The 26,047-nt window shown below is 42.1% G+C and overlaps 2 protein-coding genes and 1 long non-coding RNA gene across 55 annotated transcripts in view; 2 read left to right on the top strand and 1 right to left on the bottom strand.

The window, feature by feature from the left end:
* The window catches only part of mettl22 (methyltransferase 22, Kin17 lysine), a 55,956-nt gene extending 55,644 nt beyond the window's left edge, over positions 1-312 (top strand). For 3 of the 4 annotated variants that reach the window (XM_052504917.1, XM_052504916.1, XM_052504915.1), the window contains one exon: positions 149-312. In XM_052504917.1, coding sequence (XP_052360877.1) covers positions 149-297 — 149 coding nt within the window. In that variant the 3' untranslated portion in view covers positions 298-312. The remainder of the gene's footprint in view (positions 1-148) is intronic. The other variant, XR_008107870.1, reaches the window with a different exon arrangement.
* Positions 313-14,656: 14,344 nt separating this feature from the next.
* On the bottom strand, positions 14,657-16,684 carry LOC127920894 (uncharacterized). Of its 50 annotated transcripts, none has more exons than XR_008107832.1 (5): positions 15,767-16,684; positions 15,490-15,648; positions 15,130-15,447; positions 14,998-15,069; positions 14,716-14,917 (listed from the first exon to the last, which is right to left on the bottom strand). It is a non-coding gene; the product is annotated as an uncharacterized LOC127920894 (long non-coding RNA). The 50 variants fall into 50 exon arrangements; XR_008107836.1 differs by having other exon boundaries at positions 15,490-15,636; positions 15,755-16,684; XR_008107835.1 differs by having other exon boundaries at positions 15,490-15,636; positions 15,743-16,684.
* Positions 16,685-22,328: 5,644 nt separating this feature from the next.
* Positions 22,329-26,047, top strand: part of LOC127920895 (4-aminobutyrate aminotransferase, mitochondrial-like) — a 40,390-nt gene continuing 36,671 nt past the window's right edge. The window contains exon 1 of the mRNA XM_052504912.1: positions 22,329-22,743. The gene's annotated coding sequence lies outside the window, so the exon portion shown is untranslated. The remainder of the gene's footprint in view (positions 22,744-26,047) is intronic.

A 26,047-nucleotide genomic window follows, 5' to 3' on the forward strand; every position in this document is an offset into this window, starting at 1 on the left:
CACACACACACACACACACACACACACACACACACACACACACACACACACACACACAAAACACACACACACAGAAACAGGTGATGTCAAACCATGGTCTCTCTGCTGATCTCTCCTCTTTCTCATCCATTCATCTCTTGTTTCTCAGACGCTGATGCAGAGTTCGGATGGACAGAGGATGAAGTGGCAGATCTCCATGACAACACAACAATTATCATCGCCGCTGACGGTAAGACAGTTGTGATCGGGTGTTTAACCTGTAGGATCAGGTGTTTAACCGGTAGGATCAGGTGTTAACCGGTAGGATCAGGTGTTTAACCGGTAGGATCAGGTGTTAACCGGTAGGATCAGGTGTTTAACCGGTAGGATCAGGTGTTTAACCTGTAGGATCAGGTGTTAACCGGTAGGATCAGGTGTTTAACCTGTAGGATCAGGTGTTTAACCGGTAGGATCAGGTGTTTAACCTGTAGGATCAGGTGTTTAACCTGTAGGATCAGGTGTTTAACCTGTAGGATCAGGTGTTTAACCTGTAGGATCAGGTGTTTAACCTGTAGGATCAGGTGTTTAACCGGTAGGATCAGGTGTTTAACCTGTAGGATCAGGTGTTTAACCTGTAGGATCAGGTGTTTAACCTGTAGGATCAGGTGTTTAACCTGTAGGATCAGGTGTTTAACCGGTAGGATCAGGTGTTTAACCGGTAGGATCAGGTGTTTAACCGGTAGGATCAGGTGTTAACCTGTAACCTGTAGGATCAGGTGTTTTTAGGATCAGGTGTTAACCTGTAGGATCAGGTGTTAACCTGTAGGATCAGGTGTTTAACCGGTAGGATCAGGTGTTTAACCGGTAGGATCAGGTGTTAACCTGTAGGATCAGGTGTTAACCTGTAGGATCAGGTGTTAACCTGTAGGATCAGGTGTTTAACCGGTAGGATCAGGTGTTAACCTGTAGGATCAGGTGTTAACCTGTAGGATCAGGTGTTTAACCGGTAGGATCAGGTGTTTAACCTGTAGGATCAGGTGTTTAACCTGTAGGATCAGGTGTTAACCTGTAGGATCAGGTGTTTAACCTGTAGGATCAGGTGTTAACCGGTAGGATCAGGTGTTTAACCTGTAGGATCAGGTGTTAACCTGTAGGATCAGGTGTTAACCTGTAGGATCAGGTGTTTAACCTGTAGGATCAGGTGTTAACCGGTAGGATCAGGTGTTTAACCTGTAGGATCAGGTGTTTAACCTGTAGGATCAGGTGTTTAACCGGTAGGATCAGGTGTTAACCGGTAGGATCAGGTGTTAACCGGTAGGATCAGGTGTTAACCGGTAGGATCAGGTGTTTAACCGGTAGGATCAGGTGTTTAACCTGTAGGATCAGGTGTTTAACCGGTAGGATCAGGTGTTAACCGGTAGGATCAGGTGTTAACCTGTAGGATCAGGTGTTAACCTGTAGGATCAGGTGTTTAACCGGTAGGATCAGGTGTTTAACCGGTAGGATCAGGTGTTAACCGGTAGGATCAGGTGTTTAACCTGTAGGATCAGGTGTTTAACCTGTAGGATCAGGTGTTAACCTGTAGGATCAGGTGTTAACCTGTAGGATCAGGTGTTTAACCTGTAGGATCAGGTGTTTAACCTGTAGGATCAGGTGTTAACCGGTAGGATCAGGTGTTTAACCTGTAGGATCAGGTGTTAACCGGTAGGATCAGGTGTCTAACCTGTAGGATCAGGTGTTTAACCTGTAGGATCAGGTGTTAACCGGTAGGATCAGGTGTTTAACCTGTAGGATCAGGTGTTTAACCTGTAGGATCAGGTGTTAACCGGTAGGATCAGGTGTTTAACCTGTAGGATCAGGTGTTAATTTTATGGTAACAGGTGTTAACCGGTAGGAATGTTAATGATTTAACCTCAGTAGGATCAGGTGTCTAACCAGATAGGATCAGGTGTCTAACCTGTAGGATCAGGTGTTAATGATCTCGGTAGGAATATTAATGATCTCAGGAGGTGTTAATAACCTGTGGAATGGATCAGGTGTTAACCTGTAGGAATGGATCAGGTGGTTTAACCTGTAGGATCAGGTGTTAACTCTGTGGTAGGATCAGGTGTTTGAACCTGTGGAAGGATCAGGTGTTTAACCTGTTAAGGATCAGGTGTTAACCGAATGTTAATGATCTCTGTGGAATGTTAATGATCTCTGTGGAATGTTAATGATCTCTGTGGAATGTTAATGATCTCTGTGGAATGTTAATGATCTCAGGTGTTAGGATCTCTGTAGGAATGTTTATGATCTCTGTGTAATGTTAACCTGTGGAATGTTAAGGATCTCAGGAATGTTTGATCTCTGTGTAAGGATCAGGTGTTAATGATCCGGTAATGGATCTCTGTGGAATGTTAATGATCCTGTGTAGGATCACGTGTAATGTTAATGATCTCTGTAGAATGGATCTCAGTGTAATGTTAATGATCCTGGAATGGATCTCAGGAATGTTAATGATCTCTGTGGAATGTTAATGATCAGGAATGTTAATGATCTCTGTAGGAATGTTAAGGATCTCTGTAGAATGTTAATGATCTCTGTGGAATGTTAATGATCTCTGTGGAATGTTAATGATCTCTGTGGAATGTTAATGATCTCTGTGGAATGTTAATGGATAAACTGTTTAATTTGTAATTTGTTCAGTGTGCTACGGACCTGTGTTAACTCTGTACAGAATCTGTAACAACCTCCGGTGTACTACAACCTGTCTATAGGATAACAGGTGTTACATACCTGTCTATAGAAGAGGTCATACCTGTTTAACCTGGTAGGATCACCTGTTTAACCTGGTAGAGGATCATACCTGTACTAACCCTATAGGAAGAGGTTAATGATCTCTAGGATAGGTGTTAACCTGTAGGATCACCTGTTACATAACCTGTAGAGGATCATAGGTGTTAACCCGGTAGAGGAGGTCACCTGTTTAACCTGTCTATAGGATCAGGTGTCATACCTGTAGGATCAGGTGTCTAAGAGAAGAGGTATCATACCTGTACTTAACCTGTCTATAGAGAAGAGGTAACATACCTGTACTACATACCTGTCTATAGAGAAGAGGTGTTTATACCTGTACTACATACCTGTCTATAGAGAAGAGGTAACATACCTGTTACATACCTGTCTATAGGAAGAGGTAATATACCTTTAACCTGTCTATAGAGAAGAGGTAACATACCTGTACTACATACCTGTCTATAGAGAAGAGGTAACATACCTGTACTTATACCTGTCTATAGAGAAGAGGTGTTATACCTGTAGGATCACCTGTTATAGAGAAGAGGTAACATACCTGTACTACATACCTGTCTATAGAGAAGAGGTAACATACCTGTACTACATACCTTTATAGAGAAGGTAACATACCTGTTATACCTGTCTATAGAGAAGAGGTAACATACCTGTACTACATACCTGTCTATAGAGAAGAGGTAACATACCTGTACACATACCTGTCTATAGAGAAGAGGTAACATACCTGTACTACATACCTGTATAGAGAAGAGGTAACATACCTGTACTAATGTTACCTGTCTATAGAGAAAGGTAACATACCTGACTACATACCTGTCTATAGAGAAGAGGTAACATACCTGTACTACATACCTGTCTATAGAGAAGAGGTGGAACCTGTTACATACCTGATAGAGAAGAGGTAACATACCTGTACTACATACCTGTCTATAGAGAAGATCTAACATACCTGTTACATGACCTCTCTATAGAGAAGAGGTAACATACCTGTATCATACCTGTCTATAGAGAAGTAACATAATGATCATACCTGTCTATAGAGAAGAGGTAACATACCTGTACTACATACCTGTCTATAGAGAAGAGGTAACATACCTGTACTACATACCTGTCTATAGAGAAGAGGTAACAACCTGTTAATACCTGTCTATAGAGAAGAGGTAACATACCTGTATACATACCTGTCTATAGAGAAGAGGTAACATACCTCTACATACCTGTACTACATAGAGAAGAGGTAACATACCTGTACTACATACCTGTCTATAGAGAAGAGGTATCATACCTGTCTATAGAGAAGAGGTAACATACCTGTACTACATACCTGTCTCTGAGAATGTTAACATACCTGTACTACATACCTGTCTATAGAGAAGAGGTAACATACCTGTACTACATACCTGTGGAATGTATCATACCTGTCTATAGAGAAAGGTGTTATACCTGTACTACATACCTGTCTGTGGAATGTTAATGACCTGTACATACCTGTTAGAAGAGGTATCATACCTGTACTACATACCTGTCTATAGAGAATGTAACATACCTGTACTACATACCTGTCTATTCTGGCTGGGCCACTCACGGATATTCAGAGACTTGTCCCGAAGCCACTACTGCGTTGTCTTGGCTGTGTTCTTAGGGTCGTTGTCCTCTTGGACCTTCGCCCCCAGACTGAGGTTCTTCATATATTTGAACACTCTGGAGCAGGTTTTCATCAAGGATCTCTCTGTACTTTAATCCGTTCATCTTTCCCTCGATCCTGACTGTCTCCCAATCCCTGCTGCTGAAAAACATCTGCCCATCAGGATGCTTCCACCACCATGCTTCTCTGTAGGGATGGTGCCACCACCATGCTTCACTGTAGGGATGGTGCCACCACCATGCTTCACTGTAGGGATGCTTCCACCACCATGCTTCACTGTAGGGATGCTTCCACCACCATGCTTCTGTAGGGATGCTTCCACCACCATGCTTCACTGTAGGGATGCTTCCACCACCATGCTTCACTGTAGGGATGTTCCACCACCATGCTTCACTGTGGGATGCTTCCACCACCATGCTTCACTGTAGGGATGGTGCCTGGTTTCCTCCAGAGTTGACGCTTCGCATTCAGGCCAATGAGTTCAATCTTGGCTTCATCAGACCAGAGAATCTTGTTTCTCACGGTCTGATAGTCCTTTAGGTGCCTCTTGACAAACTCCAAACGGGCTGTCATGTGCCTTTTCCTGAGGAGTGGCTTCCGTCTGGCCACTCTACCATAAAGGCCTGATTGGTGGAGTGCTGCAGAGATGGTTGTCCTTCTGGAAGGTTCTCCCATCTCCACAGAGGAACTCTGGAGCTCTGTCAAAGTGACCATCAGGTTCTTGTATATATAGATTGATGCAAAATGTAAAAAAATTAATCCAGCTAATGTGCCACATCTTGTAATTACTGTGTGTGTGTGTGTGTGTGTACATGTGTGTCTGTAGAGAAGTGTGTGTGTGTGTGTGTGTGTGTGTGTGTGTGTGTGAGTGTGTGTGTGTGTCTTCCTTCCCCAGGCTGAACTTCACTCTGAGACACATGGACATATCCTGCGAGGCCTACGACCATTTACCTGTCTGTGAGATGCAGGAGCTGAGGGACGGACGGACATGTTTCACAGTGGAGCAGGTCACACCCTCTTTCCCACAGTGCCTGCTGTATGAGCGCATAGAGCAACTGGTGAGAGACAGACAGTTTCACATACACACTTTACTGAACCTAGAAAACCCCTACCCAACAGAATGTTTCTAGTACTGTATCCTAAACCCAACAGTATGTTTCTAGTACTATATCCTAAACCCAACAGAATGTTTCTAGTACTATAATCTAAACCCAACAGTATGTTTCTAGTACTATATCCTAAACCCCTATCCAACAGTATGTTTCTAGTACTATATCCTAAACCCAACAGTATGTTTCTAGAACTATATCCTAAACCCAACAGTATGTTTCTAGTACTATATCCTAAACCCCTATCCAACAGTATGTTTCTAGGTATACCTAAACCCAACAGTATGTTTCTAGTACTATATCCTAAACCCAAGGTAATGTTTCTAGTACTATGTCCTAAACCCAACAGTATGTTTCTAGTACTATATCCTAAACCCAACAGAATGTAACTATACCTAAACCCAACAGAATGTTTCTAGTACTATGTCCTAAACCCAACAGTATGTTTCTAGTACTATGTCCTAAACCCAACAGTATGTTTCTAGTACTATATCCTAAACCCAACAGAATGTTTCTAGTACTATACCCTAAACCCAACAGAATGTTTCTAGTACCTGTCCTAAACCCAACAGTATGTTTCTAGTACTATACCTAAACTACAGTATGTTTCTAGTACTATATCCTAAAGAAGAATGTTTCTAGTACCTATATCCTAAACCCAACAGTATGTTTCTAGTACTATATCCTAAACCCAACAGAATGTTTCTAGTACTATATCCTAAACCCAACAGAATGTTTCTAGTACTATATCCTAAACCCCTACCCAACAGTATGTTTCTAGTACTATATCCTAAACCCCTATCCAACAGTATGTTTCTAGTACTATATCCTAAACCCAACAGTATGTTTCTAGTACTATATCCTAAACCCAACAGTATGTTTCTAGTACTATATCCTAAACCCAACAGAATGTTTCTAGTACTATATCCTAAACCCAACAGTATGTTTCCAGTACTATATCCTAAACCCCTATCCAACAGTATGTTTCTAGTACTATATCCTAAACCCAACAGTATGTTTCTAGTACTATATCCAAACCCAACAGTATGTTTCTAGTACTATATCCTAAAGGTAACAGTACCTAGTACTATATCCTAAACAACAGAATGTTTCTAGTACTATATCCTAAACCCCTACCCAACAGAATGTTTCTAGTACTATATCCTAAACCCAACAGTATGTTTCTAGTAATATGGTAAACCCTATCCAACAGTATGTTTCTAGTACCTATATCCTAAACCCAACAGTATGTTTCTAGTACTATACCTAAACCCAACAGTATGTTTCTAGTACTATATCCTAAAGACAGTATGTTTCTAGTACTATACCTAAACCCAACAGTATGTTTCTAGTACTATATCCTAAACCCAACAGAATGTTTCTAGTACATACCTACACCCAACAGTATGTTTCTAGAGACTATATCCTAAACCCAACAGTATGTTTCTAGTACTATACCTAAACCCCTATCCAACAGTATGTTTCTAGTACTATATCCTAAACCCAACAGTATGTTTCTAGTACTATATCCTAAACCCAACAGTATGTTTCTAGTACTATGTCCTAAACCCAACAGTATGTTTCTAGTACTATATCCTAAACCCAACAGAATGTTTCTAGTACTATACCCTAAACCCAACAGAATGTTTCTAGTACTATGTCCTAAACCCCAGTATGTTTCATACTATGTCCTAAACCCAACAGTATGTTTCTAGTACTATATCCTAAACCCAACAGAATGTTTCTAGTACTATAAACCCAACAGTATGTTTCTAGTACATATCCTAAACCCAACAGAATGTTTCTAGTACTATATCCTAAACCCCTACCCAACAGAATGTTTCTAGTACTATATCCTAAACCCAACAGTATGTTTCTAGTACTATATCCTAAACCCCTATCCAACAGTATGTTTCTAGTACTATATCCTAAACCCAACAGTATGTTTCTAGTACTATATCCTAAACCAACAGTATGTTTCTAGTACTATATCCTAAACCCAACAGAATGTTTCTAGTACTATATCCTGAACCCCTATCCAACAGTATGTTTCTAGTCTATATCCTAAACCCCTATCAACAGTATGTTTCTAGTACTATATCCTAAACCCAACAGTATGTTTCTAGTACTATATCCTAAACCCAACAGTATGTTTCTAGTACTATATCCTAAACCCAACAGTATGTTTCTAGTACTATATCCTAAACCCAACAGAATGTTTCTAGTACTATATCCTAAACCCCTACCCAACAGAATGTTTCTAGTACTATATCCTAAACCCAACAGTATGTTTCAGTACTATATGCTAAACCCCTATCCAACAGTATGTTTCTAGTACTATATCCTAAACCCACCAGAATGTTTCTAGTACTATATCCTAAACCCAACAGTATGTTTCTAGTACTATATCCTAAACCCAACAGTATGTTTCTAGTACTATATCCTAAACCCACCAGAATGTTTCTAGTACTATATCCTAAACCCAACAGTATGTTTCTGGTACTATATCCTCAAACCCAACAGTATGTTTCTAGTACTATATCCTAAACCCCTACTTCCAACAGTATGTTTCTAGTACTATATCCTAAACCCCTATCCAACAGTATGTTTCTAGTACTATATGCTAAACCCACCAGTATGTTTCTAGTACTATATCCTAAACCAACAGTATGTTTCTAGTAGGGATATCCTAAACCCAACAGAATGTTTCACTATATCCTAAAGGGATGTATGTTTCACCACCATGCTTCACTGTAGGGACTATATCCTAAACCCAACAGAATGTTTCTTCACTATAGGGAACCCCTATCCAACAGTATGTTTCTAGTACTATATGCTAAACCCCTATCCAACAGTATGTTTCTAGTACTATATGCTAAACCCCTATCCAACAGTATGTTTCTAGTACTATATCCTAAACCCATATCCAACAGTATGTTTCTAGTACTATATCCTAAACCCAACAGTATGTTTCTAGTACTATATCCTAAACCCAACAGTATGTTTCTTGTACTATATCCTAAACCCAACAGTATGTTTCTAGAACTATATCCTAAACCCAACAGAATGTTTCTAGTACTATATCCTAAACCCAACAGTATGTTTCTGTACTAGTCCTAAACCCAACAGAATGTTTCTAGTACTATATCCTAAACCCAACAGTATGTTTCTAGTACTATATCCTAAACCCAACAGTATGTTTCTAGTACTATATCCTAAACCCAACAGAATGTTTCTAGTACTATATCCTAAACCCAACAGATGTTTCTGTCTATATCTAAACCAAACAGTATGTTCTCTATATCTCCTAAAGGAACTGGAATGTTTCTGTACTATATCCTAAACCCAACAGTATGTTTCTAGTATATATATCCTAAACCCAACAGTATGTTTCTAGTACTATATCCTAAACCCAACAGAATGTTTCTAGTACTATATCCTAACCCCAACAGTATGTTTCTAGTACTATATCCTAAACCAAACAGTATGTTTCTAGTACTATATCCTAAACCCAACAGAATGTTTCTAGAACTATATCCTGTATCCAACAGTATGTTTCTAGCACTATATCCTAAACCCCTATCCAACAGTATGTTTCTAGTACTATATCCTAAACCCCCCAACAGTATGTTTCAGTACTGATACCTAAACCCAACCTATGTTTCTAGTACTATATCCTAAACCCGCTGTTTCTAGTACTATATCCTAAACCCAACAGTATGTTTCTAGTACTATATCATAAACCCAACAGAATGTTTCTAGTACTATATCCTAAACCCAACAGAATGTTTCTAGTACCATATCCTAAAGCAACAGTATGTTTCTAGTACTATATCCTACACCCAACAGTATGTTTCTAGTACTATATCCTAAACCCCTACCCAACAGAATGTTTCTAGTACTATATCCTAAACCCAACAGTATGTTTCTAGTACTATATCCTAAACCCAACAGAATGTTTCTAGTACTATAATCTAAACCCAACAGTATGTTTCTAGTACTATATCCTAAACCCCTATCCAACAGTATGTTTCTAGTACTATATCCTAAACCCAACAGAATGTTTCTAGTACTATATCCTAAACCCAACAGAATGTTTCTAGTACTATATCCTTAACCCCTACCCAACAGTATGTTTCTAGTACTATATCCTAAACCCAACAGTATGTTTCTAGTACTATATCCTAAACCCCTATCCAACAGTATGTTTCTAGTACTATATCCTAAACCCAACAGAATGTTTCTAGTACTATATCCTAAACCCAACAGAATGTTTCTAGTACTATATCCTAAACCCCTATCCAACAGTATGTTTCTAGTACTATATCCTAAACCCAACAGTATGTTTCTAGTACTATATCCTAAACCCAACAGTATGTTTCTAGTACTATATCCTAAACCCAACAGTATGTTTCTAGTACTATATCCTAAACCCAACAGTATGTTTCTAGTACTATATCCTAAACCCAACAGTATGTTTCTAGTACTATATCCTAAACCCAACAGTATGTTTCTAGTACTATATCCTAAACCCAACAGAATGTTTCTAGTACTATATCCTAAACCCCTATCCAACAGTATGTTTCTAGTACTATATCCTAAACCCAACAGTATGTTTCTAGTACTATATCCTAAACCCAACAGTATGTTTCTAGTACTATATCCTAAACCCCTATCCAACAGTATGTTTCTAGTACTATATCCTAAACCCAACAGTATGTTTCTAGTACTATATCCTAAACCCAACAGTATGTTTCTAGTACTATATCCTAAACCCAACAGAATGTTTCTAGTACTATATCCTAAACCCCTATCCAACAGTATGTTTCTAGTACTATATCCTAAACCCCTATCCAACAGTATGTTTCTAGTACTATATCCTAAACCCCTATCCAACAGTATGTTTCTAGTACTATATCCTAAACCCATATCCAACAGTATGTTTCTAGTACTATATCCTAAACCCAACAGTAATGTTTCTAGTACTATATCCTAAACCCAACAGTATGTTTCTAGTACTATATCCTAAACCCAACAGAATGTTTCTAGTACTATATCCTAAACCCAACAGTATGTTTCTAGTACTATATCCTAAACCCAACAGTATGTTTCTAGTACTATATCCTAAAATCCAACAGTATGTTTCTAGTACTATATCCTAAATCCAACAGTATGTTTCTAGTACTATATCCTAAACCCAACAGTATGTTTCTAGTACTATATCCTAAACCCAACAGAATGTTTCTAGTACTATATCCTAAACCCCTATCCAACAGTATGTTTCTAGTACTATATCCTAAACCCAACAGTATGTTTCTAGTACTATATCCTAAACCCCTATCCAACAGAATGTTTCTAGTACTATATCCTAAACCCAACAGTATGTTTCTAGTACTATATCCTAAACCCAACAGAATGTTTCTAGTACTATATCCTAAACCCCTATCCAACAGTATGTTTCTAGTACTATATCCTAAACCCCTATCCAACAGTATGTTTCTAGTACTATATCCTAAACCCCTATCCAACAGAATGTTTCTAGTACTATATCCTAAACCCCTATCCAACAGAATGTTTCTAGTACTATATCCTAAACCCAACAGAATGTTTCTAGTACTATATCCTAAACCCCTATCCAACAGTATGGTTCTAGTACTATATCCTAAACCCAACAGAATGTTTCTAGTACTATATCCTAAACCCCTATCCAACAGAATGTTTCTAGTACTATATCCTAAACCCAACAGTATGTTTCTAGTACTATATCCTAAACCCAACAGAATGTTTCTAGTACTATATCCTAAACCCCTATCCAACAGTATGTTTCTAGTACTATATCCTAAACCCAAAAGAATGTTTCTAGTACTATATCCTAAACCCCTATCCAACAGTATGTTTCTAGTACTATATCCTAAACCCAACAGAATGTTTCTAGTACTATATCCTAAACCCAACAGTATGTTTCTAGTACTATATCCTAAACCCAACAGAATGTTTCTAGTACTATATCCTAAACCCAACAGTATGTTTCTAGTACTATATCCTAAACCCAACAGAATGTTTCTAGTACTATATCCTAAACCCAACAGTATGTTTCTAGTACTATATCCTAAACCCAACAGAATGTTTCTAGTACTATATCCTAAACCCAACAGTATGTTTCTAGTACTATATCCTTAACCCAACATAATGTTTCTAGTACTATATCCTAAACCCAACAGTATGTTTCTAGTACTATATCCTAAACCCAACAGAATTTTTCTAGTACTATATCCTAAACCCAACAGAATGTTTCTAGTACTATATCCTAAACCCAACAGTATGTTTCTAGTACTATATCCTAAACCCAACAGAATGTTTCTAGTACTATATCCTAAACCCCTATCCAACAGTATGTTTCTAGTACTATATCCTAAACCCAACAGAATGTTTCTAGTACTATATCCTAAACCCAACAGTATGTGTCTAGTACTATATCCTAAACCCAACAGTATGTTTCTAGTACTATATCCTAAACCCAACAGTATGTTTCTAGTACTATATCCTAAACCCCTATCCAACAGTATGTTTCTAGTACTATATCCTAAACCCAACAGAATGTTTCTAGTACTATATCCTAAACCCAACAGAATGTTTCTAGTACTATATCCTAAACCCAACAGAATGTTTCTAGTACTATATCCTAAACCCCTATCCAACAGAATGTTTCTAGTACTATATCCTAAACCCAACAGAATGTTTCTAGTACTATATCCTAAACCCCTATCCAACAGTATGTTTCTAGTACTATATCCTAAACCCAACAGAATGTTTCTAGTACTATATCCTAAACCCAACAGTATGTTTCTAGTACTATGTCCTAAACCCAACAGTATGTTTCTAGTACTATGTCCTAAACCCAACAGTATGTTTCTAGTACTATATCCTAAACCCAACAGTATGTTTCTAGTACTATATCCTAAACCCAACAGTATGTTTCTAGTACTATATCCTAAACCCAACAGTATGTTTCTAGTACTATATCCTAAACCCAACAGAATGTTTCTAGTACTATATCCTAAACCCAACAGTATGTTTCTAGTACTATATCCTAAACCCAACAGTATGTTTCTAGTACTATATCCTAAACCCAACAGTATGTTTCTAGTACTATATCCTTATATTTCCACTATACTGTGAGACTGGGGGCTCTATTTAACAAAGCTAACACAATGGTAAATATACTCAGCTAACACAATGGTAAATATACTCAGCTAACACAATGGTAAATATACTCAGCTTTCACAATGGTAAATATAGTCAGCTATCACAATGGTAAATATACTCAGCTATCACAATGGTAAATATACTCAGCTATCACAATGGTAAATATACTCACCTAACACAATGGTAAATATACTCAGCTATCACAATGGTAAATATACTCAGCTATCACAATGGTAAATATACTCAGCTATCACAATGGTAAATATACTCAGCTATCACAATGGTAAATATACTCAGCTAACACAATGGTAAATATACTCAGCTATCACAATGGTAAATATACTCAGCTAACACAATGGTAAATATACTCAGCTATCACATTGGTAAATATACTCAGCTATCACAATGGTAAATATACTCACCTAACACAATGGTAAATATACTCAGCTATCACAATGGTAAATATACTCAGCTATCACAATGGTAAATATACTCAGCTATCACAATGGTAAATATACTCACCTATCACAATGGTAAATATACTCAGCTAACACAATGGTAAATATACTCAGCTAACACATTTGTAAATATACTCACCTATCACAATGGTAAATATACTCAGCTATCACAATGGTAAATATACTCACCTATCACAATGGTAAATATACTCAGCTAACACAATGGTAAATATACTCAGCTATCACAAAGGTAAATATACTCAGCTAACACATTGGTAAATATACTCAGCTAACACAATGGTAAATATACTCAGCTATCACATTGGTAAATATACTCAGCTAACACAATGGTAAATATACTCAGCTAACACAATGGTAAATATACTCAGCTAACACATTTGTAAATATACTCAGCTAACACAATGGTAATTATACTCAGCTAACACAATGTTAAATATACTCAGCTAACACAATGGTAAATATACTCAGCTATCACAATGGTAAATATACTCAGCTAACACAATGTTAAATATACTCAGCTAACACATTGGTAAATATACTCAGCTAACACAATGGTAAATATACTCAGCTATCACATTGGTAAATATACTCAGCTAACACAATGGTAAATATACTCAGCTAACACAATGGTAAATATACTCAGCTAACACATTTGTAAATATACTCAGCTAACACAATGGTAAATATACTCAGCTAACACATTTGTAAATATACTCAGCTAACACAATGGTAAATATACTCAGCTAACACATTTGTACATCTACAAAGCTTCACACAGTGGTACATCTTAGCGCTGGGGGAAGACATGAGACATGACCCCCTCACTGGCCAATCAGAACGTGTTGTAGGTGTGTTGAGGCATGACCCCCTCACTGGCCAATCAGAACGTGTTGTAGGTGTGTTGAGGCATGACCCCCTCACTGACCAATCAGAACGTGTTGTAGGTGTGTTGAGTCATGACCCCCTCACTGGCCAATCAGAACGTGTTGTAGGTGTGTTGAGGCATGACCCCCTCACTGGCCAATCAGAACGTGTTGTAGGTGTGTTGAGGCATGACCCCCTCACTGGCCAATCAGAACGTGTTGTAGGTGTGTTGAGGCATGACCCCCTCACTGGCCAATCAGAACGTGTTGTAGGTGTGTTGAGGCATGACCCCCTCACTGGCCAATCAGAACGTGCTCCAGGGCTAAATATGTGGTTGCTTCAAGTTGGGTATTTACAGTCTTTTATATATTGCGTTGTCATCAACTCCAATTCCAATGTTAGACTTTCTCTTTTTCAGGAGTTGTGGAAAGTGACAGCGGTGCCTGTCTAACCCTCTGAGGAGCTGACCTGCTAAATAGACCAGCTAACCATTTGACATGCTCCACAGTGACCTGCTCATGAGACATGACCTGCTCCAATCAGACCTGTTGTAGGTGTGTTGACCTGCTCCCTGACCTGCCCTAGACCTGCTCCTTGACCTGCTCCTTGACCTGCTCCTAGACCTGAGACATCAGGCGTTTTCTGATCTTAGACCTGCTCCTTGACCTGAGACATGGAGTTTTCTGATCTTAGACCTGCTCCTTGACCTGCTCCTTGACCTGAGACATGGAGTTTTCTGATCTTAGACCTGCTCCTTGACCTGCTCCTTGACCTGAGACATGGAGTTTTCTGATCTTAGACCTGCTCCTTGACCTGAGACATGGAGTTTTCTGATCTTAGACCTGCCTGTCTAACCCCTTGACCTGCTCCTAGACCTGCTCCTTGACCTGCTCCTTGACCTGCTCTAGACCTGCTCCTAGACCTGCTCCTAGACCTGCTCCTTGACCTGCTCCTTGACCTGCTCCTTGACCTGCTCCTAGACCTGCTCCTAGACCTGCTCCTAGACCTGCTCCTTGACCTGCTCCTTGACCTGCTCCTAGACCTGCTCCTTGACCTGCTCCTTGACCTGCTCCTTGACCTGCTCCTAGACCTGAGACATGGCGTTTTCTGATCTTAGACCTGCTCCTTGACCTGAGACATGGAGTTTTCTGATCTTAGACCTGCTCCTTGACCTGCTCCTTGACCTGAGACATGGAGTTTTCTGATCTTAGACCTGCTCCTTGACCTGCTCCTTGACCTGAGACATGGAGTTTTCTGATCTTAGACCTGCTCCTTGACCTGAGACATGGAGTTTTCTGATCTTAGACCTGCTCCTTGACCTGCTCCTTGACCTGAGACATGGAGTTTTCTGATCTTAGACCTGCTCCTTGACCTGCTCCTTGACCTGAGACATGGAGTTTGTCTGATCTTAGACCTGCTCCTTGACCTGAGACATGGAGTTTTCTGATCTTAGACCTGCTCCTTGACCTGCTCCTTGACCTGAGACATGGAGTTTTCTGATCTTAGACCTGCTCCTTGACCTGCTCCTTGACCTGAGACATGGAGTTTTCTGATCTTAGACCTGCTCCTTGACCTGCTCCTTGACCTGAGACATGGAGTTCTCTGATCTTAGACCTGCTCCTAGACCTGAGACATGGAGTTTTCTGATCTTAGACCTGCTCCTAGACCTGCTCCTAGACCTGCTCCTAGACCTGCTCCTTGACCTGAGACATGGAGTTTTCTGATCTTAGACCTAGTGTTTTCTGAACCTCTTGTGGTGAGTGTTGAGAAGGTATTGATAAAAATATATAGATTATTTAGTGAACTAATAGCAGTCATTTCAATCAGGGCAGCTGGACAGCAGTGAACAAAGACACTAGGAATGATCTCTGTAAATAAACTCACTTGTCAAATAAGATGTTTTTAAGCTCAGACCAGGGGTTGTGATATGTGTATATATATCCACTATATTCTCATTGACTTGCTGTTAGATTGAAGTGAAGCGGTGAAATGGGACATTCCCATGGCCTCTGAATGTTTTATTCCAATGTAAAGGATGAGTGATCAGGTCAACACTGACCTGGGATGCATCCCAAATGGTATCATATCCTCAATATAGTGCACTACTTTAGACCAGAGCACTATGGACCCTGGTCTAGAGCCCTATGGACCCTGGTCTAGAGCCCTGTGGACCCTGGTCTAGAGCCCTATGGACCCTGGTCTAGAGCCCTATGGACCCTGGTCTAGAGCCCTGTGGACCCTGGTCTAGAGCCCTGTGGACCCTGGTCTAGAGCCCTGTGGACCCTGGTCTAGAGCCCTGTGGACCCTGGTCCAGAGCCCTATGGACCCTGGTCTGAACCAGAGCCCTATGGACCCTGGTCCAGAGCCCTATGGACCCTGGTCTAGAGCCCTATGGACCCTGGTCTAGAGCCCTGTGGACCCTGGTCTAGAGCCCTGTGGACCCTGGTCAGAGCCCTATGGACCCTGGTCTAGAGCCCTATGGACCCTGGTCTAGAGATGGACCCTGGTCTAGAGCCCTATGGATGGACCCTGGTCTAGAGCCCTATGGACCCTGGTCTATGGACCCTGGTCTAGAGCCCTATGGACCCTGGTCTAGAGCCCTATGGACCCTGGTCAGAGCCCTATGGACCCTGGTCTAGAGATGGCCCAGAGCCCTATGGACCCTGGTCTAGAGTCCTATGGACCCTGGTCTAGAGCCCTATGGACCCTGGTCTAGAGCCCTGTGGACCCTGGTCCAGAGCCCTATGGACCCTGGTCTAGAGCCCTATGGACCCTGGTCTAGAGCCCTATGGACCCTGGTCTAGAGCCCTATGGACCCTGGTCTAGAGCCCTATGGACCCTGGTCTAGAGCCCTATGGACCCTGGTCTAGAGCCCTATGGACCCTGGTCTAGAGCCCTATGGACCCTGGTCTAGAGCCCTATGGACCCTGGTCTAGAGCCCTATGGACCCTGGTCTAGAGCCCTATGGACCCTGGTCTAGAGCCCTGGACCCTGGAGCCCTGTGGACCCTGGTCTAGAGCCCTGTGGACCCTGGTCTAGAGCCCTATGGACCCTGGTCTAGAGCCCTATGGACCCTGGTGGACCCTGAACCCAGAGCCCTATGGACCCTGGTCTAGAGCCCTATGGACCCTGAACCAGGCCCTATCTAGAGACCCCTATGGACCCTGGTCTAGAGCCCTATGGACCCTGGTCTAGAGCCCTGTGGACCCTGAACCAGAGCCCTATGGACCCTGGTCTAGAGCCCTGTGGACCCTGGTCTAGAGCCCTATGGACCCTGGTCTAGAGCCCTGTGGACCCTGGTCTAGAGCCCTATGGACCCTGGTCTAGAGCCCTATGGACCCTGGTCTAGAGCCCTATGGCCCTGAACCAGAGCCCTATGGACCCTGGTCTAGAGCCCTATGGACCCTGGTCTAGAGCCCTATGGACCCTGGTCCAGAGATGGACCCTGGTCTAGAGTCCTATGGACCCTGGTCTAGAGCCCTATGGACCCTGGTCTAGAGCCCTATGGACCCTGAACCAGAGCCCTATGGACCCTGGTCTAGAGCCCTATGGACCCTGGTCTAGAGCCCTATGGACCCTGGTCTAGAGCCCTGTGGACCCTGGTCTAGAGCCCTGTGGACCCTGGTCTAGAGCCCTATGGACCCTGGTCTAGAGCCCTATGGACCCTGGTCTAGAGCCCTGTGGACCCTGGTCTAGAGCCCTATGGACCCTGGTCTAGAGCCCTATGGACCCTGGTCTAGAGCCCTATGGACCCTGGTCTAGAGCCCTGTGGACCCTGGTCTAGAGCCCTGTGGACCCTGGTCTAGAGCCCTGTGGACCCTGGTCTAGAGCCCTATGGACCCTGGTCTAGAGCCCTATGGACCCTGGTCTAGAGCCCTATGGACCCTGGTCTAGAGCCCTATGGACCCTGGTCTAGAGCCCTATGGACCCTGGTCTAGAGCCCTATGGACCCTGGTCTAGAGCCCTGTGGACCCTGGTCTAAAATAGTGCACTATATAGGGACCTATAGAGTCCTATGGGACACTACCTTAATGTCTGTTTATAACTTATAAGACATTATTAAATAGTTTGTTAACATTTGAGTAAATAAACTGTTTATCAATCAGTATTTCTAAGTTCATATATTTAATAAAATAAACTACCTAATAATGTTTATAAGAGCTTTATAAGCAGACATAGTGTTAATAATGTGTGTATATTGATACAAGACCACAGCGCTGTTTATTTCACAATCATACACTCATCTTTAGATTCAAAATGACTAAATAAAATACAAGTTATTGTTTTATTTCAACAACAGAAAAATGTCTTTGTTATAATTTGTGAACTTTGATTCATACCGTCTTAAAGGTGCATTCTGGGATTGAAACAACAAGCAAGCCTCCACCCGGCCTCTTTTTTTCATGTCAACAGCTGAGGAATTGGAACCACTCACAAATTCAGACGGAGCTACGACTGACCATCTATGAGATCAGAATGATAGTTTTAACTGTGTTTTCAGGTTTAAAATGACGTTCCTTACACACAGTGGAGGACAACAAGCTTGTGTTTTGGGTTCTGATCCGGTAAGACAGTTTAATAATTAAAAGCTCCTCAGTCATAAGTGTTATCCATCAATATACACAGTGAGCTCCAGAAGTATTGGGACAGTGACACGTTTTGTTGTTGTTCTGGCTCGGTACTCCAACACTTTGGGATTTGAAATGGTACAAGGACTATGAGGTTAAAGTGCAGACTGTCAGCTTTAATTTGAGTGCATTTTCATCCATATCAGGTGAACCATTTAGAAATGACAGCGCTTGTTGTAAATAGTCAACCCAATGACTACCTCAACTTTGTAAATCCTATAAATACGAATGGAATGTTTCTAAACATGGATGTTACCATGGTTATGTGGATGTTACCGTGGTGACAGATCATCCTGAATGAACCATGAGTGAGGAAGTTGGAGACATACATATCAAACCCCCCCCTCCCCCCCAAAGGGAAAGATAACTTCCTGTTACCATGTGTGTGTCCTGTACATAGGACTAATCAAACTAGAAACTGAAACAATTTGCAGGGTTTTAGTTGAGCCACTAGATAGGAGGGTTTTCCAATAATATAACCCTGGTAAGACAAATGCATTGGACTCGTTTTTTCAGCATCCTGTTGTGAAATGGAAGTGTTTGATTCTAGAAATGAACCATTGCAATACCCCAGAGTGACCTGCAGGGGAGCTCTGTGTGTTCTGTGCAGAAATGAACCAGTGCAATACCCCAGAGTGACCTGCAGGGGGAGCTATGTGTGTTCTGTACAGAAATGAACTAATGCCATACCCCAGAGTGACCAGCAGGGGAACTCTGTGTTTCTCTCTTAAATTATAGTTGATGTGGGCAGGCTGTCTATTCCTCTGGTGTATTTGTATTTATTATGGATCCCCATTAGTTCCTGCCAAGGCAGCAGCTACTCTTCTTGGGGTTTATTATGGATCCCTATTAGTTCCTGTCAAGGCAGCAGCTACTCTTCCTGGGGTTTATTATGGATCCCCATTAGTTCCTGCCAAGGCAGCAGCTACTCTTCCTGGGGTTTATTATGGATCCTCATTAGTTCCTGTCAAGGCAGCAGCTACTCTTCCTTGGGTTTATTATGGATCTCCATTAGTTCCTGCCAAGGCAGCAGCTACTCTTCCTGGGGTTTATTATGGATCCCTATTAGTTCCTGTCAAGGCAGCAGCTACTCTTCCTGGGGTTTATTATGGATCCTCATTAGTTCCTGTCAAGGCAGCAGCTACTCTTCCTGGGCTTTATTATGGATCCCCATTAGTTCCTGCCAAGGCAGCAGCTACTCTTCCTGGGGTTTATTATGGATCCCCATTAGTTCCTGTCAAGGCAGCAGCTACTCTTCCTGGGGTTTATTATGGATCCCCATTAGTTCCTGTCAAGGCAGCAGCTACTCTTCCTGGGGTTTATTATGGATCCCCATTAGTTCCTGTCAAGGCAGCAGCTACTCTTCCTGGGGTTTATTATGGATCCCCATTAGTTCCTGTCAAGGCAGCAGCTACTCTTCCTGGGGTTTATTATGGATCCCCATTAGTTCCTGCCAAGACAGCAGCTACTCTTCCTGGGGTTTAGCCTTTTGGTTAGAACCTGTTGTAAGTAAGCATTTCACTGTAAGGTCTACTACACCACGTGACGAATAAACTTTGATTTGACCTGCTTTTTAAATCTGTTTTTACTGCTGCATCAGTTACTTGATGTGGAATAGAGTTCCATGTAGTCATGGCTCTATGTAGTTCTGTGGAATAGAGTTCCATGTAGTCATGACTCTATGTAGTACTGTGGAATAGAGTTCCATGTAGTCATGACTCTATGTAGTTCTGTGGAATAGAGTTCCATGTAGTCATGTCTATGTAGTACTGTGGAATAGAGTTCCATGTAGTCATGGCTCTATGTAGTACTGTGGAATAGAGTTCCATGTAGTCATGGTTCTATGTAGTACTGTGGAATAGAGTTCCATGTAGTCATGGCTCTATGTAGTACTGTGGAATAGAGTTCCATGTAGTCATGGCTCTATGTAGTACTGTGGAATAGAGTTCCATGTAGTCATGACTCTATGTAGTACTGTGGAATAGAATTCCATGTAGTCATGGCTCTATGTAGTACTGTGGAATAGAGTTCCATGTAGTACTGTGGAATAGAGTTCCATGTAGTCATGGTTCTATGTAGTACTGTGGAATAGAGTTCCATGTAGTACTGTGGAATAGAGTTCCATGTAGTCATGGTTCTATGTAGTACTGTGGAATAGAGTTCCATATAGTCATGACTCTATGTAGTACTGTGGAATAGAATTCCATGTAGTCATGGCTCTATGTAGTACTGTGGAATAGAGTTCCATGTAGTACTGTGGAATAGAGTTCCATGTAGTCATGGTTCTATGTAGTACTGTGGAATAGAGTTCCATGTAGTCATGGTTCTATGTAGTACTGTGGAATAGAGTTCTATGTAGTCATGGCTCTATGTAGTACTGTGGAATAGAGTTCCATGTAGTAATGGCTCTATGTAGGACTGTGGAATAGAGTTCCATGTAGTCATGTCTCTATGTAGTACTGTGGAATAGAGTTCTATGTAGTCATGGTTCTATGTAGTACTGTGGAATAGAATTCCATGTAGTCATGGCTCTATGTAGTACTGTGGAATAGAGTTCTATGTAGTCATGGTTCTATGTAGTACTGTGGAATAGAGTTCCATGTAGTCATGGCTCTATGTAGGACTGTGGAATAGAGTTCCATGTAGTCATGTCTCTATGTAGTACTGTGGAATAGAGTTCTATGTAGTCATGGTTCTATGTAGTACTGTGGAATAGAGTTCCATGTAGTAATGGCTCTATGTAGGACTGTGGAATAGAGTTCCATGTAGTCATGTCTCTATGTAGTACTGTGGAATAGAGTTCCATGTAGTCATGGTTCTATGTAGTACTGTGGAATAGAGTTCCATGTAGTAATGGCTCTATGTAGTACTGTGGAATAGAGTTCTATGTAGTCATGGTTCTATGTAGTACTGTGGAATAGAGTTCCATGTCGTCAGAATTGTATTTGTACTTATTTTACCTTTATTTAACTAGGCAAGTCAGTTAAGAACAAATTGCTTATTTACAATGAGGGCCTCCCAAAAGGCCTTCTGCTGGGACTAAAAATACATTCAATTAAATATATGACAAAACACACATCATGACAAGAGAGACAACACTGCATGGAGACCTAATACGACAACATCGCATGGCAGCAACACATGACAACAACATGGTAGCAGCACAAAACAAGGTACACACATTATTGAGCACAGCCAACAGCACAAAGGGCAAGAATGTAGAGACAACAATACATCACACAAAGCAGCCACAACTGTCAGTAAGAGTGTCCGTGATTGAGTCTTTGAATGAAGAGATTGAGATAAAAAAAAACTGTTCAGTATGAGTGTTTGTTGCAAGACGAGCGACCAGGGATGTGTGCTTTGGGGACCTTTAACAGAATGTGACTGTCAGAACGGGTGGGGGATGAGGGCTGCAGTGGAAATCGGGAGAGTGAAGCCTAGGGTGTCATCTGAAAAGCTGTCAATAGGCTACTAATAGCCAGTAACTTCTTGGGGAAATGTTGATACGCGTCATGAATGATTGACAAGGAGCAAAGGTATGTCGGTCACATAGGGTCTACGTTTTATCCACGTCTATCAGTTATTTAAACTAGGTTTGTTACACGGCATGCTCTCTGAGACTCTGACATCATCCGGGTATGAGTCAATATAACGTTTATAACGGATCGTGTTTAGTCAGTACGCTACATTGACACTGTTCTGTGAAACTGATACTTCGTGAACGTAGATGTCGTGATTCGCTTCGATGAATCGTCTGAAGTTCCGCTGAACTGCGAAGCCACGTCGCTCATTGGCCAGTATTAGTTCCTTTTGACTACTTCGGCTTCTGCTATTGGCTGAGCCGCAGTCAGCCTGCCCGTGGACCCGCCTCCTCCCAGCAAAACGAACAGATTCTGATTGATAATTTAAAGGCAGTCTTTCTGTTCATCCTTCCAGTGCGCGTCTCCACCGTTTTTACACAAAGTGTTTCAGCCAGCCGGTCTTACCGCTCGACCCAAGCGGACACCAAGCTCCCAGCGGTACCGGGTGAAGCCTCGGTGAGTTCCCTTCTGCTGTCATCTGTCTGTGTCTAAAAATCTCTCTCTCTTTTTCTCTCTCTCTCACACACAACACACACACACACAAACCACCAAATAACTCTGGACACACACACACAACACACACACAAACCACCAAATAACTCTGTTAGCACACAACTAGGGCGCACAGACAGGCGACATATCGAACCCACCGCGCTAGCTGTTAAATGCCTCATAAAGCCGCTTTTCAATCGTCTTTGCAAGACACATCTGCACTGAGTTAGCGATGACTCTGGACACTTTCTGTCTTGACGTGCGCGCGTTCGCCTATATTCTAGTTAGCAATACAATACAGTAGAGTAGGTAGTAGGTAGTAGGTATTCTAGCTAGTGAACAGGTCAACGGCGCCGCCAGATAGGCCACTAGTCTATATACCGTCACTACACTGTAGCGCTGCGGTCCTTTGCAGCCTAGAGATTAGATGGTCATTTCTCATTGTGTCGCTTTTATTCTGCCTTCTTTAGTAGTCTGCTGCAGACAGACAGACACACAGACGCAATTCTTGTTGCCTGTTCTCTGCGGAAGGGATCCAGACTGTCCAGTCGGAACCGGTTCGTGATGCACTCGACCACAGTTGTGCAACAGCGCAGTGCTCTTCTGATAGCGCCCAGTGGCAGGCAGTTTATTCTGGTTCCACAAGCAACTAGGGTTGATTTGCATAACAAAAGCCGATAACACTTTTACTTTACGGGACACCTATTATCTCTTAGTCCAGAGTTTGCAGGTATAGTCCCGTATAATGAATAACAAGAACTACTTGTATGGCATCTCTGTGTAACGCGTCATGATGTGGTTACAATGCATCGTAAGGATGTCAATAGGACAAGTTGTGCTTTAGACAGGGAACAGGTGTCATTAATAATAATAATATATGCCATTTAGCAGACGCTTTTATCCAAAGCGACTTACAGTCACATGTGTGCATACATTCTACGTATGGGTGGTCCCGGGAATCGAACCCACTACCCTGGCGTTACAAGCGCCATGCTCTACCAACTGAGCTACAGAAGGACCACTAGGGATGTTTTTGAACCTGTCAGGTTACTATAGGTCACAGACCATGTGGGTGGGGATGTTGTTGTGGGATCACTGGCTCCGTGGAGGCTTCAGTACAAAACCACTTCAACTTCTGACAGCATGGATGTGTTCCCAAATGGCACCTTGCCTAATTCCCTATTTTAGTGCACTACTTTAGCCTCATAGGCCCTGGTCAAAAGTAGTGCACTATATAGGGAATAAGGTGCCATTTGAAATGCACACCATATCTCTTACAAATTGACCAGCGCTCTCCAAGTCCTTACAGACACCGATGGGGACAGACTGTGTAGGTAGGCTAGGAGGAACTGAGTTGAACCTGCAGTGCTGTTGATCTAGCACCTTTTACAGAGAGTCATAGAACATGTAATCTCTCTCTGTCTCTCTCTGTCTCAGTCTCTCTCTGTCTGTCTCTCTGTCTCTCTCTGTCTCTGTCTGTCTCTGTCTGTCTCAGTCTCTGTCTGTCTCTCTCTGTCTCTCTCTGTCTCTGTCTGTCTCAGTCTCTGTCTGTCTCTCTCTGTCTCTCTCTGTCTCTGTCTCTGTCTGTCTCTCTCTGTCTGTGTCTCTGTCTCTGTCTGTCTCTGTCTGTCTCTCTCTGTCTCTCTCTGTCTCTCTGTCTCTGTTTTCTCTCTCTGTCTCTCTCTGTCTGTCAGTCTCTGTCAGTCTCTGTCTGTCTCTGTCTGTCTCTCTCTGTCTCTCTCTGTCTCTCTCTGTCTCTGTCTGTCTCTCTCTGTCTGTGTCTCTGTCTCTGTCTGTCTCTGTCTGTCTCTCTCTGTCTCTCTCTGTCTCTGTCTCTGTCTCTGTCTGTCTCAGTCTCTGTCTGTCTCTCTCTGTCTCTGTCTGTCTCTTCTGTCTCTGTCTGTCTCTGTCTGTCTCTCTCTGTCTCTTTCTGTCTCTCTCTGTCTCTGTCTGTCTCTGTCTGTCTCTCTCTGTCTCTCTCTGTCTCTGTCTGTCTCTGTCTGTCTCTCTCTGTCTGTCTGTCTCTGTCTCTGTCTGTCTTCTCTGTCTCTCTCTGTCTCTGTCTGTCTCAGTCTCTGTCTGTCTCTCTCTGTCTCTCTCTGTCTCTCTCTGTCTCTCTCTGTCTCTGTCTGTCTCTCTCTGTCTGTCTCTCTGTCTCTGTCTGTCTCTCTCTGTCTCTCTGTCTCAGTCTGTCTCTCTCTGTCTGTCTGTCTCTGTCTGTCTCTCTCTGTCTGTCTCTCTGTCTCTGTCTGTCTCTCTGTCTGTCATGTGGGTGGGGATGTTGTTGTGGGATGCTGGCTCTCTGTCTGTCTCTCTGTCTCTGTCTGTCTCTCTCTGTGTTTTCAAACCTCTCTGTTCAGTATTAGTATCTGCAGTGTTCCATAATAATAACCCCCACCCCACTGGAGCAGTGATTACACAACACTAGAGTTACTGTGTCAGTGACCTCTCCCAGGACCGTTCCTATAGTTACAGTGACCAATCCCAGCACCGTTCCTATAGTTACAGTGACCAATAGCAACCTATAGTTACAGTGACCAATAGCAACCTATAGTTACAGTGACCAATAGCAACCTATAGTTACAGTGACCAATAGCAACCTATAGTTACAGTGACCAATAGCAACCTATAGTTACAGTGAGCAATAGCAACCTATAGTTACAGTGAGCAATAGCAACCTATAGTTACAGTGACCAATAGCAACCTATAGTTACAGTGAGCAATAGCAACCTATAGTTACAGTGAGCAATAGCAACCTATAGTTACAGTGACCTCTCCCTGACCTATAGTTACAGTGACCTCTCCCAGGACAGTGAGCAATAGCAACCTATAGTTACAGTGATCTCTCCCAGGACCTATAGTTCCTATAGTTACAGTGACCAATCCCTATAGTTACAGTGAGCAATAGCAACCTATAGTTACAGTGAGCAATAGCAACCTATAGTTACAGTGAGCAATAGCTACCTATAGTTACAGTGACCAATAGCAACCTATAGTTACAGTGACCTCTCCCAGTGACCAACCTATAGTTACAGTGATCTCTCCCAGACCAACCTATAGTTACAGTGACCTCTCCCAGGACCGTTCCTATAGTTACAGTGACCTCTCCCAGGAGCGTTCCTATAGTTACAGTGACCAACCTCCCAGGATAGTTCCTATAGTTACAGTGACCTCTCCCAGGACCGTTCCTATAGTTACAGTGACCTCTCCCAGGCAACCTATAGTTACAGTGATCTCTCCCAGGAACCTATAGTTACAGTGACCAATA

Source organism: Oncorhynchus keta, unplaced genomic scaffold (assembly GCF_023373465.1).
Source record: "Oncorhynchus keta strain PuntledgeMale-10-30-2019 unplaced genomic scaffold, Oket_V2 Un_contig_2110_pilon_pilon, whole genome shotgun sequence".
Taxonomy (NCBI): Eukaryota; Metazoa; Chordata; class Actinopteri; order Salmoniformes; family Salmonidae; genus Oncorhynchus; species Oncorhynchus keta.